The sequence below is a fragment of the Copidosoma floridanum genome, unplaced genomic scaffold, assembly GCF_036245765.1.
Source record: "Copidosoma floridanum isolate Cflo_tuat_1 unplaced genomic scaffold, Cflo_Japanese_pri ptg000013l, whole genome shotgun sequence".
NCBI classification, from domain to species: Eukaryota; Metazoa; Arthropoda; class Insecta; order Hymenoptera; family Encyrtidae; genus Copidosoma; species Copidosoma floridanum.
Genome location: NW_028321890.1, coordinates 7,136,393 through 7,154,653, shown reverse-complemented (window position 1 = coordinate 7,154,653; position 18,261 = coordinate 7,136,393). Strand labels below are relative to the sequence as shown.

Sequence of the window (18,261 nt, the reverse complement as noted above, 5' to 3'; positions counted from 1 at the left end):
ATCATCATGATTATTATCATAGACTTTGTCATCAACATGATCATTGTCAATATCATCAACATCATTATCATCATCTTTATTGTAATAAGCAAAGTCATCATCATAATTATTATAATCATTACCATGACTTTAGTTATCAAAGTAGTAATAAATATTTTTAATATTATCGGTTTTATCACGATCAAGGGCAATGATATCATTGTCATTGTTACGATCATTTTTATAATAATTATTATTTTAATTTTTACCATGATTACTATCTTTACAGGTAATATGTTAATGATAACGTTTATCATCATCATTATTATAACAACTATAATAACCATTATCATCATTTACATTAATAATATCATTATTAACGTAAGTCTTGTTATTATCACCATCGTCATAACGTTATAATAATTATTATTATTGTAATTATCTGTGCTATTAACAATATCGTTACTATTATTATTAATATTGATATTATCTTTATTACTTATATCAGTTTTATAATCAATGTTATCAACAAAGTCATGAGTATTTTCTCCGATATCATTATCATTCTGAATATTGTCAATATTAGAAGAGATATATTCGTTATTATTACTGTTATTGTGATTATTATTAGCAACAGTATTATCATTATTATTATTATAATCATTTTTATCGTTATTATTATCAAAATCGATATTACTGTTATTATAACTATCTTGATAAATATTGTCTTTATTATTATGAAACCCAATTTCACTATAATTATAATCATTATCAATATTTTTATTATTATCATCACCATTAATATTATCATTATTATTATCACTTCAGATATCATCATCATTATTATCATCATCATCATGATTATTAGTATCCTTATCATCATTATCGTTATCAGCATGATCATCGTTGTTATGATTGTTTTCATTAACAAGGTTGCTGACAAGGCTTAAATCATTATTATAATTATGGTTTCCATAAGAAATGTCACAATTGTCATCATCACATCATTATTATAATTATTATCATTATTCTCATTTCAAGCTTTATTCTAAATTAGCATCATCTTTCTTAATTTTATAATTTTTATTGTTGTTGGTTTCATTAATTCTGTTAACAGTATTGCCATTTTTTTAATGTTATTATGGTCTCAATCTTTATTATTATTTATATAATTAATAATATTAACATAGTCATAATCGTTATCTTTATCATTATTATCATTACAAATATTGTTAATACCATTATTTATGTTGTCATATTATTGCCAATATTATTGTCAATGTCATCATAATCAGCAACATCGATATTATTATCATTATCATTAACATTATTATTATCATTATTGTCATCATTTTTTTAATGACTATCATGAATATCATAATTACTTTTATTACCATCATTTTGATCATCATCATTGACATCACCATCATAATAATCATCATACTAAAAATTATAGTCATTTATAATAACATGCTTTTTATCACTGTAACTTGTATCACTGTAATTATTCATTCTGTTTCTATGACAATAATTTTTTTTGGTATAGTCATTATCATGGCCATTATTATTATTATTATCATCACGATACTCAGGATCCGTATCATCGACATGGTCATAATTACTACGTATGATCTTATGACAGTTAAATATATTGTCATTATTATTACTTTTATTGTCATTGTTTTATTCATCATCGTGGCTAGTATCTTCATTAGCATCATTATAAGCATTATCATTGTAGTCATCATAATGATCATTGTTGTTATTATCAGCAATATTGTCAATATAATTATTAGCATTACTATTATTATCATTCTAGTTATAATAATTATTATTATTATCACCATTGTTATCATCATCGTTTGATTTAGTATACCTCTCGTCATTATTAACATCAATAAAAATATTGTTGTCTTTACCATTATTTTTATAATAATAGTCCTTGTTATCGTTGTACAAACCTTCGTGCTGATATCTTTATAGTCATCCACAATATTAGTATCAAAATTTTAAATTTAATCATTATCATCATCGTTTGTATGTTAATTATCATTGCCATGCCTGTCATTTTCATAACTCTTATCACCGTTATCATAAATCATGTCATTATAATTAAAATCAATGTTATTATAAATTTTTTCATTGCTATTATAATTATAATTATCACTATTTCGATCTTTATTACCATAATCATCATCATTACCATTATTACTATTGTCTTCATCACAACTATAATAGTCATTATTATTATTATTGTTATTATTATCGTCATAATTATTACCATTACCATTATCATTACCAGGATTAACGTCATGGTTGACACTGTTACCATCATTGTCACCATTATTATTATCAATAACATCATTATTAGTATGATAAGAATTGTCATTATTATCGTTATTAGTATCGTTGTAATCATTAGTATTATATTAACCATAAATATTATCAGTCCACATCGTTTATATTATTAAAATTATTGTAATGTTTACTATTTGCATTCTTGTAATCATTGTTATTAACATTTTTACTCTTATCATTATTATTGAATTAATGCCATGTCGATATTACCATTATTCTTACTAAAATTACTATCATCATGATTGGTATTATAATTATAAATATCATTATTATCACCATTATTCTTATCAACGTCATCACTGTCATTATAATTTTCACCTTTATTATTATCAACTACATCAATATAATCATCATCAGCATTATTGTTATTATTATTACTATTATTATTATTATTAATAATATTATCAAAATTATTATCTTTATAATGTGTTGGAGAACTTGCGTGGATCAAGCTAGAGAATGACCGTCCCATCTCAGCTGTGTTGGCTTGTTTGTGTGCGCACCTATGTGTGTGTGTGCTGGTTGGTTGGCGCCGCTGCTGACTGCTGACTGCTGAGTCGTGCGGCGCTTAGGAAGCCGCTGCTTGGTTGGTGCCCACTGAATGTTAAGCGAGCCGTTGATTTGTTCAGTTTTATCATAGAGAGCCACTCGGATCTATCGCTTGTAGTAGAAGGACGATTGGATTTTTTCTGGTGCGTCTTATTGATACGAAGTTTTCTCAAACATACAGTACACTCGTTATTAGTACAATAATGTGCTGCTTACTGCAGTGGTTTGTTTTTTGACATCTCAAATTAATATGGAGTGATTTCACCACCGATAGTTTTTCTGTTGGTGTGCACGAGTGCGCGCTAATAGAAGTACTCGTGTGTGGCAGAGTTCTCAATAGGCATCTCACAAGGACAGTCTCACCCAGAAGCATTCGCAAGTTGTCTTGATTTCCAGGCACAGTGTTTGTTTACATCAGACAACGCAGAGTAAGCTTCTTCTTTCAAGACGCTGAGAATTGTGTGTGTGTTGTGCTAGTGCTTGACTTTTAAGACTTTATTTCACAATATATATGTTATGTGATTTTCAGTTACAGTGCTGTTCAAACTTTTCTCAAACTATAGACTATTTTCAAATTATTTTTGTATCATATCCAAACGCGAGTATTTTCACTTAGTTTTCTTTGTTTTATGAATTGCAGTACAGTTAATTTTATTTAATTTAATTTAATACAAACTTTCTCGTGCATATGTTGCTGACTTTTCTCTGTTTTTTTTTAATACATTTATACCTTTTCAAATTGCCATTGTCTTGTGTGTTTCACTACCTGATAAGCCCCACGCCGATCCTTTCTCACAGAGAATCCGTTCAACATCTTGGTCCTTCAAGCCGGATCGGCGTGTTGGCCGTCAGAGTGGTGATTTCAAGTGACGCTCTCGTGTATACACTCAGCGTTCAGTGACACTCAAGGTGAAATCAGTGACGTTCAGTAAACTCAGTGTGTGCTTCCGTGATGGCCGATAAGCAGGCTAAGACCTCGGCTGCGGGCATGGAACGTGATCAGCTCCCCCCTCAGGCTTCGCAAGGACAAACCGTGCCACCGCAGGATCCTGTGTCCGTCAACATTGGCGACGGAACAGCGCTGACGCTCTCGGATGGCATGTCGCGGGCGACTGCCCGGGCTAATGCAAACACCATTCCGGCTGGCCTTCTTATAAAGGTCATCACCAATATCGGACGCATCAGCAGTATTTGGGTCCTGAACGAGTGTATAGGAGAAGCCGGCGAGACTGTGACGTTGGCTTGTGCCAAACAGTGGAAGGCTGAGTGCTAGGATCTGTATGACACCTTTGGCAGGGAGCATAATACAATTGAGATGGCGTGCCCAGCGGTTCTAACGCAACATGAGTATTTCACTAGGAGTGCTGCTGTAACAGTATTCCAACACTACTCATCCACCATGCAACGCATTGCTCAAATAATAGAGAAGCTCACACCAGACACTCATAATAATAGCTCAACTAGTTCATTTTAAGGAGCCACTCGCCATGGCAATCGACTGCCGGACATTAAATTGCCATGCTTTAACGGTAATTACGCGGATTGGCTAGGATTCAAGGAGCTCTCCACGAGTATGGTCATCGAGGATCCTCGGCTCTCTCAAATAGAGAAGCTTCATTATCTGTGCACCTCCGTGAAGGGCAGACCAGCTGCACTCATTCAAGGATATCCTCTCTCGGGCGACTCACTCGATCTGGCTTGGGCTGCGCTGGTTGAGAGGTTCGAGAACAAGAAGTTCGTGCTCGCTCAGCATTTCGAGTCCTTGAGACGCATTCGTGTGGCTCAAGTTAATCAGCCAGCTTCACTCAACCAGGTCGTCTTGGAGCACTCAAGATTGCGCAAACTCATTGTCGCTATGGGCACTCCTGAGCAGATCCTGGATTCCGTGTTTGTGGATGGTCTGCTCCAGCTTGTTGACAAGCCCACTCGAGAGGCAGGGGAAATGTCTGCTACTTGAAATACGGAACTCCCGGCAGTTGTGGATCTTGAGGAGTTCCTCGTGAGTAGGGTGAAAGCTCTTGAGATGATTCACAGAACTGGAGGCTCACAGCATGGATCAACTCAGCCCCAGATAAAAAAGCGGTCAAGGCCACAGTCAGCTCACACAAGTCAGGTTCAACAGACGACTTAACAGACAGCTCGCAAGGATACTTAACAACAGAAGGACTCACAGGTCAAGCCTGCAATCAAGGAAGTCACTCAACGAAACGACTATACGTGTGATTCATGCGGCGACAAGCATTTCGTCGCTATGTGTCCTCAGTTCGCTGCCATGTCTGTAGAGCAGCGACACAAGATTGTGGTGGATAAGAGGCTCTGCTACAACTGCTTGGGACGTCATGCAGCATCAAGATGCCAGAATCAAAAGCGCTGTGTAGAGTGTGGTAATGTTTACCACACGATGATCCATGGAGCCCCGGGACTGAGAACAGTCGCTAGGGTCGCAGCACCAGCAGTGAACACTCACACTCAATAGGTTCTTAGCGCAGTCATCTAATTACCCAGAAATTATTTCCATTATCTCTCAACATGTAAAGCCCGGAGGCAGTGATCACCTCAGCCAGGCTTACTAAGGAACTGCTCATCTAGTCAAGCTCAACACAGTAAGACACTTTTGCCAACTGCAATGGCATCGTATCGCACTTCAACGGCCACTCATTCAGTAAGACTTCTCATAGATCAAGGCTCAGAGTTGACGTTTATCATGGACGCTCTGGTGTCTCAACTACACCTCAGACGGACCCACTCATCAGTATCGATTGTTGGCATTGGAGGCGGCGTTGCCAGTAAGACTCTAGGTAGAGTCAACATCAGATTATATTTAACTTACCGAGATCTCAACGTTGAAGTGGAAGCGCACATTCTCTCCACCGTATCAGCCTCTATACCGTTGGTCTCTGCTTCGAAGTCTGAATGGCAACATTTACAAGGTTTGAGTTTAGCTGATCCGAAATTTTGGTTGTCACGAGGTGTGGAAATGATACTTGGCGCTGATTTCTACCCTCAAGTTATCAAGCCGAACATCATCAGAGGGCTATCAAATAAACCCATAGTGTAGCTTCCACTCTTTGGTTGGCTCATCTCAGGGCCTATGTGTTGCAATCACAGTGTGTCCCTCTTTAGCCAGTCTCATCACGTCGTTTCAACAAGTAACACTCAGCTGCAAGATCTACTTACTAAGTTCTGGGTTCCAGAGGAAGTTCCACTCAATTCAGATCACGCACTCACCCCAGAGGAAGAGGAGTGTGAGCAGCATTTCAAGGAGACTCACTTACGAGATCCATCAGGTAGATACGTGGTACGAATACCGTTAAAAAATTCTTCCTCGTTATTAGGTGAATCTCAACAGCGTGCTCAAGCATGCCTTAAGTGCGTTTCAAACTGCATCAAGCGTGATCCAGACTACGGCAAACTATATGTTGATTTTATGGATGAGTATTCAGCGCTAGGTCACATGCACCCCATCAGTTTGGATCACCTCTCTAGATCACCTCATTATTATCTACCTCATCATGGAGTGCTAAAGAAGGATGGAGATACCTCCAAGATTCGTGTCGTTTTCAATGATTCTGCTCTGACTTCTTCTGGTTTCTCTGTGAACAGTATTACTCACACTGGCCCTAATCTCTTGACTAACATCACGGATGTTATTTTATGGCTCAGATCATTTCAATGGACCTTTTCAACAGACATTTCAAAGATGTACCAGCAAGTTAATGTTTACCCCGATGATTGGGATTTGCAAGGTATCATATGGAAGGATAAAACTTAAAGAGACACTCACTTCCATCTTACAACGGTAACTTATGGCACAAGGGCTGCCCCCTTTCTAGCTACCCGCTCATTGCTACAACTTGCCCAAGACGAAGGGAGTAAGTACCCTCAGGCGGCCGAGATCCTGAGAAAAGGCAGGTATGTTGATGACATCTTTGGAGGAGCTGACGATTTCTCCCAGCTTAATGTTCAGGCACAGCAACTGTCGAATCTCTGCAAGGTGGGCGGCATGCCCTTGGCTAAATGGCATTTGAACTCGCCAAAGTGTATCTACTCAATCCAGAGCACCTCTCAACCACTCTCATTGGATGATTGCAAGGCTAAGATTCTCGGATTAAATTGGAGGCCTCACTAAGATAGTCTGTCATTTTATTTTGAATTAACAGCAATTTCTCAATAGCCCACTTAAAGGATCATACTGTGAGAGATCTCTCAAATATTTGATCCCTTAAGATTCATCTCACCAGTTACAATCTTGGCAAAGATCATTCTTCAGGAGCTCTGGATGTTGAGGGTTTCTTGGGATGAGCCTATCTCAGAGTCCTTATCTTCTAGATGGCTGCACATGAGAAGCGACCTTACTCATCTGGATGCCATCGCAATACCTAGATGGTTTGACACCGACTCAGCAGTTACAGTAGAGCTGCATGGCTTTGCGAATGCCTCGCAGTCAGCTCTGGGCGCTGTAAGTTATTTTGTTGTTAAGTCGCACTTAACTTCAGCCTCAGTCTCATTTATCTGCTCAAAAACTAAGGTTGCTCCACTCAAAAAATTGTCAATTCCAAAGCTAGAATTGACAGCTGCTCTCATATTGGCAAAGCTCACAAGATAAGTTGTGCATCAAGTTAAGTTCACCGCAAGCAAGATTCATCTCTGGACCGACTCAACAGTAACTCTCTTTTGGCTTGGATCTCACCCTAGTAGGTGGAAAGATTTCGTGAGAAGTCGGATCACTCAGATCATTAACCTTGTTCCGTCAGCTCAATGGAGGCATGTGCCAGAAAAGCACAACCCTGCGGATTGTGCGTCGGAGGGACTTCTTACCTCTCAGCTTGTATCTCATGATCTGTGGTGAAATGGTCAAGTCTGGATGACGTCGGATGACAGGGGATGGCCTGATCAACCAGACACCTTTCAGTTCGACGACAGTTCAGAGGCTCGTCTAGCTGCAGTTCTTGTGGCCACTTCCAAGCCGTCAGATTTGTCATCTCAGCTGCTCAAGTTTTGCTCGACGCTTTAACACCCATATCAACTAACCGCTACAGTTGTGCTCACATGTTAAAAGTTCAAAGCCAAGCTCAGAGGTCAGCCTCACTCTACGTCCGTTACGGCGGATCTCATAACTCAAGCCAAACTCTTCTGGATCAAGTCTATTCAAGCAGAGTTTTTCAAGGATAATATTTCACATCTCAAATCAAGTACTCTACCTAAAATACATGTCTTCGCTCGGCTGATGACCTTTATCGATGGCAATGACATTGTACGAGTGGGATGCTGAGAACTGTGTGTGTGTTGTGCTAGTGCTTGACTTTCAAGACTTTATTTCACAATATATAAGTAACGTGACTTACAGTGCACACAACATAATGACAGTTATAGTGCTGTTCAAACTTTTCTCAAACTATAGACTATTCTCAAATTATTTATGTATCATATTCAAACGCGAGTATTTTCCTTTAATTTTCTTTGTTTTATTATTTGCAGTACAGTTAATTTAATTTAATTTAATTTAATACAAAATTTCTCATGCATATGTTGCTGACTTTTCTCTGTTATTTTTGAATACATTTATTCCTTTTCAAATTGCCATTGTCTTGTGTGTTTCACTACCTGATAAGCCTCACGCCGATTCCTTTTCACAGAGAATCCGTTCAACATAATGATAGTTTAAATTATCGTCATTTTCATCATTATCATTATCAGCACCGTCATCGTTATAATTATCGTCATTGTTATGATCATAATAATTATTTTATGATTATAACCATAATTATCTAGCTACGTATTATCATATTCATTATTAGTATTTTTATTATTATGACCATTATGATCATTATTATCTTCATCATCATCATCATCATCATTATCATTATCCTCATTATCATCATCATCATCATCATCATCATCATCGTTATCATCATCTTCATCATTGTCATCATCTTTATCATTATCATCATCATCATCATCTTTATCATCATTATTGGTATGATTATTATTACTATTGTCATGATCAGCATTATCCTAAACGTTGTCATTGTCGCTGTAATGATTGATACTGATGTCCTATCATCATTTTTATGATTATTCTTATCGTTATCATTACCATTATTATTGTCATTGTCATTAACATTATCGTTACTATCATTATTATTATTATTATTTTTACTACCTTTATTATAGTAATTATCATAGTTATCACCATCATAATGCTGATTAGTATCAATATTTTCGATATTGTTTTTGTTAGAAGCATTATTATTATCATCATCGCTACCATTATTATCTTTATCATCATCACCATCATCATCATCATTATTATTATCCTCATAATCATGATTATAGTCAAATTCATTATCATTATCATCATTATTAACATTATCATCATCTTCAAGATTATAATTATTATTATTAACCTTCTTTCTATCATGATAATCCTAATCACTCTTATTATTAACTTTGTCGTATCAAATATAATTATTTTTGTTACTGTTTTTATAATCGACATTATTATCATTATTATTATTACGAAACTTACGATCCATATTATCGACATAGTCATAATTATCACTTAATGTTTAATTACAATCAATAATACTGTTATTGTTATTATTTGTGGTGTAATTGCTGTAATTGTTATTGTTTTATTTATCATCATGACTATTATTGTTAACATTATTTAAACCATTATGATTATAGTTATTAAAATAATAATTATCATTTTCATCAGTAATATCATCAGTATTAAGATAATCATTGCTTTTGTTATCGTCATTATCATCATAATCTATATCATTATCATCTTCGTTATTGTCATTGTTTTACCAATTATTATTATCATCATTATTACCATCATTATTTATATTGTTGTTTAAAATATAATTTCTTATTATTATCGTCTTTGTTATTGTTATATTAACCTTTTTTCTAGTATCGTCACTGCTATCCTCAACATTATCATCCTTATCGTAATTTTTGTCGATTTTATTATTATTTATACGTTAATTATTATTCCCATAATTCTTAATTTCATAACTCTTACTACTGTTGTTAGTAATTATGTAATTGTAATAAAAATCATTGTTTTTAAAAATTTTGTCATTGTCATCATTATTATTATCATCATTTGTATGATCTTTAAAACCGTTATCATCATCTCCACTATAATATTTTTGTCTTCATCACAACTATTATAAGCATTATTGTTACAGTCATTAGTATTGTCATGACTATTGTCATTACTTTTATAATTATCATGATTATCGTCATGGCTTACACTATCACCACCATTGTTACCATCATCAATATTATCCTTCTCATTATCACCATGATTAGCGTTGTTATGATCATTGTTATTAAGATCGTTGTAATAATTATTATTATTTTAATCAATATAAATATCATCAGCACCATCGCTTATGTCATTAAAATTATAGTACTTAGCATAGTCAGCATCGTTATTATTATTATTATTATGGTCATTGATATCTTTATTCTTCTCATCACCTTGATCGTCATTATTGACAGTATTCTTACCAAAGTAAGTTTCATTATCCTTATTATTATCATCATTATTATGACTATCATTATCATTATTAACAACGTCATTATCGATGTCATCACAGTTACCGCTATTATAGCATTTATTATTATTAATGTCATTAACAAACTATCATTATCATCATAATAATCATTATTTTTATGATCGTTATTCTTGAGATAATGATCATTATTAATAACATAGTTATATCACTATATTTATTATAACAATTATTATTTATTTTGTCGTTACGATTATAAACTTTATTTTTATTAACAATATCGTCACCATTGTTATCATTATAATTATTATTACTATCATTATTATTATTATTATTATGATTATTATTGTTATTTCTATTATTAATAGTAATTGTTATTATTATTACAATACTCACAATCTGTATCATCGACATAGTCATAATTATCACGTATATTCTTATGGCAATAAATAGAACTATCACGATTATTACTTTTATTGTCATTGCTGATATTGTCATTGTTTTATTCATTATCATGGCTACTATTATCTAGCATTATTATGAGCATTATCATTGTAGTCATTTTAGTAGTCATTATTTTTACGATCAGCAGTATTATCATTATTATCATTATCATGACTATTTTCATCATTTTTATAATAACTATCATTATCATCATTATCATCATTGTTTAAACAATTATTTAACCTGTTATAATTATCGTCATCAGTAGCATAATTATAAATATAGTTTTCCTTACTATTATTTTTATAATTATAGTCCTTGCCATCGTTAAAATAAATTTTTTGCTGATATCGTCTTAGTCATTCACACCTTAATTATCATTATTATGACTTTAATTAGTATTATCATCAATTATACGTTGACAATCATTGCCAAAATTCTGTTTTCTACATCTTTTATCGCTGTTACCACAAATTGTGTCATTACAATGAAATTTATTGTTGATATATATTTTGTCATTATTATTATTGTAATTATTTTTATCTTTACTTCTATTATCTTTATGATCTTTACTATTATTATTGTGTTTATCACAACTATGATAGTCATTACTATTATTGTCATTATTATGGTCATAATTATCGCCATTACCATTATCATTATAATGATTATCGTCATGGTTGACACTATCACCACCATTGTTACCATCATTATTACTATTAACATCATTATCACTAAGAATCACTAAGATTCGAATTTTTATTTTTATTTTTAGTATCATCGTTATAATTATTATTTACTTAAAACTTATAAATATTATCAGCCCTATTATTTTTTTATTAAAATAATTGTAACTATGGTAATCAGCATTCTTATAATCTATATCATTGTCCTTACTATTGTTATCATAATAATTAGCTTAATTGTCATTATTGCCATTCTTCTGTTATTATTATTATTGATCATTATCATCATCGATTTTATCATCAAATTGATTATTATTATTATTATTATCATTAGCAATAACGTTAGCATCAATGCCATTATAATTATTATAAGTTGAATTTTGATTATTAATAACGTTATCAATATACTAATCATCATTCTTATTATCTACATTATCATCATCACTATTATTATCATAATAATGATTGTCATCTTCATCATCATGATCATCATCATCATCATCATCATCATCATCATTATCATCATCATCATCATCATCATCATCATCATCATCATCATCATCATCATCATCATCATCATTGCCATCATTATTATGATTATTATTGTTACTATTATAATAATTATTTCATACTTATAACAATTTTTATTTTTATTGTTATGAGTATTATTATAATAATTATAATTATGATTATCATAACCATTATCAATAATATTAATGGCATTATAGTCCTTATCATAATCATTATTAGCATCATCATTATAGCCATCATCATTCATAAAACTTGTTTTACCTATCATATTTGTTGTTTTTATTTATATTATTACTATTATTATTACGATTATTATTATTGCAGTGCTTTTTATTCTTATAACTCTTATTGCTAATATCATATAACATGTCATTCTTATGAAAATCATTGTTATTATTAATTTTGTCATCGTCATCGTTGTTATCACTATCATTATTATAATCTCAAGTACCATAATCATCATTGTAACCATTACTATTACTGTCTTTATCAGATCTATAAGATTTATTATTATTATTATTTATATTATCATCGTCAAAGTTATTAACATTACTAGAATTATTATCATAACTATCGTAATGGTTGTCACTATCACCACTAATGTTATCATCACAATTATACTTATTATCACTACGATTACGTTTGTCAACATTATTTTTATTGTCATAAATATTTTTATTATTATGTTACTTATCATGAATATTATTAGCACCATCGTTTTTATAATTTAAATTATGAAAGTCATTATTATCAGCATCCTGATTATCATTGTCATTGTCATTATTAACATTATTTTTAACAAAGTAACTATTAATATTATCATTTTAAATATTATCGTTAATGTCATCACCGTTATAATTATTTTTAAATTTCTTATTAAGAACGTCACCAATATAATTATCATTATCATCAGTATTATTAACATTATTATCATCATCACCAATATTATTGAATATTTATCATTCTTATTAATATTATTCTCATTCCTATCGTCATTATCATCGTTATCATTATTATTATCATCATTATTATCACCATCATCATCATCATTATGATCATCACTATCATTATCATCATTATTATCACTATTATCATTACTCTCACAATCATCATCATAGTCATTGTTATGAATATTACTCTTATTATCATCATTATCATTATCGTAATCATCATCGAAGCTTCATTATGAATATTGGTGCGTTTACTATTACTTCCACTATCATAGTCCTTGTCATCGTTGTAATAACGTTTTTGCTAATAATGTAACTGTCATTCTCAACATTACTATCATTATTACAGTTTTAATTATTATCACTATCGTTTATATGTTTATTATTATTGCTATGCTCCTTATTTTTATAACTTTTATCTCTGTTATCATTAATTATGTCACTATAATTAAGAATGTTGTTATTATAAATTTGAATAATGACATCCTCATTATTATTATCATTGTTTTGATCTTTATTAACATTGAAACTATTATCACTTTTATTATTATTGTCTTTATTAGAACTGTAATTGTCATAATTATTGTTGTCATTATTATTGTCTTAATTTCTTGCCATTACTATTATCGTTATTATGATTATCATTATGTTTGTCACTGTCACCACCATTGTGACCATCATGATTTTTAGTATCAACATGATCACTATGACTAAATTTGTTATTATTAGTGTTATCATTATTATAATAATTATTATAATTTTAATAATCATTGATATTATCAGCTTTATCATTTTTATCATTAAACGTATTGCAGTAATTACTATAAGCATTCTTATTATAATTGTTATAGCAATTTTTATTCTTTTAATTATAATTATTTTAATCGTTGTTATTAAAATTATACTTACAAAAATCACTGTCATCATCATTGCTATCATTATTATCGTTATGATCATAATCTTTATTAGTAACGTCATCATACATGTCATCACCGTGATCATTACTTTAACCTTTATTGTTATTAACGTAATCAATAGTATTATCATTATAATTACGATTATTATCAATATTATGATTTTTATTATTAGAATGACAATAATCATCTTTTTTATTATAATAAATAAACATATTATGTAACACTGATTCTTGAACTGAAATAAAACGAGGTGCCGACGCAGCGTTAGCAAATCTCGACCGCGTTCGTCACCGTTGTCCCTCTTACCTCTTGGGTTTCTGCTCCTGAAAAAGGGGGATAGGCGCGGGAGCTCTCCAGTTCTACGGGAGAACTATTAATTTACACACAACAAATACCTTTCACTGTTTCTTTATTAAACACTTAACACTAATACACAGTCTCCCTCTCTTCACAATACACGACACAATGCTTCACTTCTACCTCTGGACGGCGCTATAGCGACTCCGCCTCACAACCTGCGAGCCGCGAGCGCTCGTCCACCACGTCCTGCTGGTCCGGGACCAGGAGGGGCTCCTGCTCGTCCTCGACCCACACTACTTCGCACACACTCACACTCCGTCCCCAATCTCTCACACTGCTATACACTCTTTCTCTCTCTCTCTCTCTCTCTCTACTCTACTATCTACCCTAATACACGACAACACACACGAAAAATGGCGGCCCTCCCATGCACCTCGCGGTCTCTCGTACACCTCGTCTCGTCAACCCAAACTCTCTCTCACTCTCTCTCGCACTGTCTACGCTTCACACTTCCTCTCTCTCTCTATCTCTCTCTCTCTCTCTCTCTCTAGCCTCACCTCCTGGTCAAAACGTCCGCGACTCCAACCCGGCGTGATGTCGTCCGGTGTCCTCGAGCGGGTCGTTCGTCCTGCGGCTTCACCCTTTTTTTTCTCTCTCTCTCAACTCTTCTCTCTCTGCTTCTTCTCTCAGCGGCCGTAGTCTTCAATCTGGAGACCTCGTCATCCGAGGAGAACACAGCAGCTTCTCGTCTCGCACGCACACTCCTCTCTCTTCTCTCAACACTCAACGCACCTTCTCGAAAACTCTCTCTCTTTCTCTCTCTCTCTCTCTCTCTCAACTCTCGCCACGAAAACCCGTCAAGTCACCGAAGCTCTCACTGCTCGCGTTTAAGCGTGCAGTTCGAGGCTCTACTCCCGACTCACTCACGATCTCTTGCTCAAGCAAAGGCCGCCACCACTGCCACCGCCAGGTATCTCCTCTCGCAGTCACTCTCATACATAGCAGCTGCTGTGTCTCGGTAGTCGCGTTCGCACTTTCCTTGTCCTTTTCTGCTGGCGTTGCTGTGTCTCTGAATCTCAACTGTTTGTCCGTTGGCGTCCTCGTCCCCTCCTCTCAGCGTGTATACAGCTCCCGAAAAATAAACAGTTCGGAGAAGCGCCAAATTAATGCTCTTTGTATACACGTTGCATCAGCGAGAGCATTTTGGAATATAGAGGCCATTTTGCCTCGTTACAATTATTATCAGAATAGTCATCATTATCATAATTGTTGATGTTATTTTAGATATGATTTTTGTACAAATATAACTATTATTTTTCTCTTTGTGATTTATTTTATCAGCATCATTATCATCATTATAAATATTGTCATTATTATTATAGTCACTCTTATTATTAATATAAGCATTATTATTATTACTGTTGCCATTGCTATGACCTTGATTCTTGTTATTAATACCATTATAGCTATAATTATTATAATTATTTTGATCATATTTATTATAATTTTTTAAATTATTATTATCATTATCCTCATCATTATCATTATCATTATTATTTTAGTTGTTATTATTACTATTATTATTATAACTATCGTTATTATCGATACTGTTATTATTGTTCTTGTTATCATTATCATTATTTTTTTCCAAGGTCGTCCAGAATGCCTTTATGCACGACAGAAAGGTGTACGAACCCTGTGGGACTCATTATGACCACACCCACTAAACTAGAAAGACCTTTCTACTAGGACACTGGGCTCAGAATCCGCTCTTGCATTTACAATTCAAGCCAGGGCCACGAAGGCTTAGCCCCTGGTTCGGGCTTCCTTTAGTGTTTCGTTACCAACTTGTCATGTACCATTTGCGTCCTCTAGTATATTTTGTATTTTCCGTCATGCGTCCGAGCTGCTCTTCTTTGTTTACTTAAAAAAATAAAGCAAAATTATAGACAAATGCTCCTGAACGCAAGCCCAAACCCGGCAACTCCCAATAAAGGCACAAGGAGTGCACCTACCGCAAAGTAAGAGAGGCAGAGACCTGGGCCACCAGGCCACAGCCGCTCATCGGTAGGAAAATGACAGAGCAAAGCGGTTTGAGGGACTCTGCATGCACTCAAGCACGCTCGCAGGTCCCTATCCCGTACATCAATCACCCCGTGGCCATGCCCTGGTGTCCCTACCCCCAAAGCTCCGCCACCACCCTTCCGCCCCCTGAATACCTCAAGCGCCGTGGCAAAAACACCAACCCACGCCCAAACAATGGCACCAGATCCAGGCAAGCATTACCTCCACTTAGTCGTCAAGAAAATCGTCCTCTTTTTTGGCCCGGAGAACTGTATGTATGTATTGGGCTACTGCAGTCCACCTTTCTTCGTTAAGTAGCATTTTATCCATGACGTTGTCGGGATTGAAGGTTCCAATCCTTTCCTGCAGCACGTTTTGTTCAGTTTGCCACCTAATACAGTCAAAGAACGAATGTTCTGAGTCATCTTTGTCGTTGTCACAGTACTCGCAAGCAGCTGTCTGTGTTTTCCACATCTTGTTGAGGTACGAACAGAAGTAACCGTAATTTGAGAAAAATTGCGTAAGGTTGTGATCTACTTCTTTGTGTTTTCGCTCTGTCCATTCCATGACATCTTTTATCAGGCGTGCCATCCATCTGCCTCTAGATTTTTTTTGCCATCTTTTTTTTCAGCGTTCCCAGGTAATTTCCCGGGCGTTTTTCTTGGCCTCTTTTTTTCCTAGGTCTTACTCCGTAAGGTGCTTCAATCGTCTTTTCCTCGCAAGGAGGTCGATAGGGATTACGCCTGCTATTACCATTATCAGACACTCCGAGACTGTGCGATAGGTGCCAGCTATCCTCAAGGCTTCTATTCTTCAAACTTAGGTGATTTTAACTCTCTTCTACTCGACATTTATCTTATCTTCCCGTATCTCAGCAACGTACAAAATAATAGACTGGGCCATAGACATAAGGAGCCTACGTTTCGCAGGCTTTGAACCTCTAACGTTTGGCGTAATTTGGCTCAATGCCTCTACTCTTGCCACTGCCCTGTCCACTGCTTGCCTAAGGTGAGCTTAACGTGAGCTTTTTATCCAGCGTCACCCCTAGGTATTTTACGGCATCCTTCGTCATTACTTCTCCTTCTTGTACCTTGAGGGGGATGATGGTATCTATCTCTTTCCTTGTCAAGAGTACCACCTCCATCTTACCTGCTGCAACTTCGAGTCCGTGGTTCTCCATCCATGGAGTCACTATTCGCATAACGTGGTTAAGTTGTATCTGGACACGTTCCATCGTGCGTTTGACGATCACTACGGCAGCATCGTCTACGTATCCTATCAAAAACATTCTCTCTGGCATTTCCTGTCAGAGTAGTTTGTCGTATGACATATTCTAGAGATCGGGTTTGAGTGTGGAACCCTAAAATTCCCCTGCAGTTATCTTCTTCTTTGTTTTGCCTTCTGTTGTCGTATAGGTCAAGAAGCGGTTCTTCAGATAGTCTCCTAATACTCTTAAGAGATAGTCTGGTGTTCTGAATGTTTATTTTAGAGCTTGAAGCATGTCCTTAGATCCTGCTGAGTTAAAAGCGTTCTTTACATCGAAAGCCACCAGAAGAATAAGGGGTCTGGCTCCATGGCATACGTCTTGAGTGTTTTAAGCTGCTCTTACTACTTTGTCTACTACTCCTATGGTAAACTTCCTTCTTCTGACTTCGTACTGCCTGTCGTATAAGTCACCCACGTTTTGTATGTCCTGTAGAAGACGGGCCTTAAGTAGCTTTTTGTACAACTTTCTAGGCGTATCCAGCATGCATAATGACCTGAAAGATGACCGGGAGTTAGGCTCCTCCGTGTTTTTATCGATCAGTACCAGCCGTGCATTTTTTTAAGGGGTTAAGAAAAAACACTTCTGCAAACATGTATTGTGAAGGTTTAAGAACAGCTGTGGGTGCTTTCCCACCACTGTCTTAAAGACCTCTGCCGCACTGAAAATGAAATTGTGCATCCTACG

At 34.6% G+C, this 18,261-nt stretch overlaps 1 protein-coding gene across 1 annotated transcript; it reads left to right on the top strand.

The window, feature by feature from the left end:
* Positions 1-5,512: 5,512 nt before the first annotated feature.
* Positions 5,513-7,900, top strand: LOC149374822 (uncharacterized). Its single transcript, XM_089591743.1, has 6 exons — positions 5,513-5,855; positions 5,973-6,173; positions 6,222-6,632; positions 6,720-6,924; positions 7,114-7,345; positions 7,799-7,900. Exons 1-6 carry the CDS (start codon positions 5,513-5,515, stop codon positions 7,898-7,900), a joined length of 1,494 nt encoding a protein of 497 aa, XP_089447869.1.
* Positions 7,901-18,261: the final 10,361 nt, after the last annotated feature.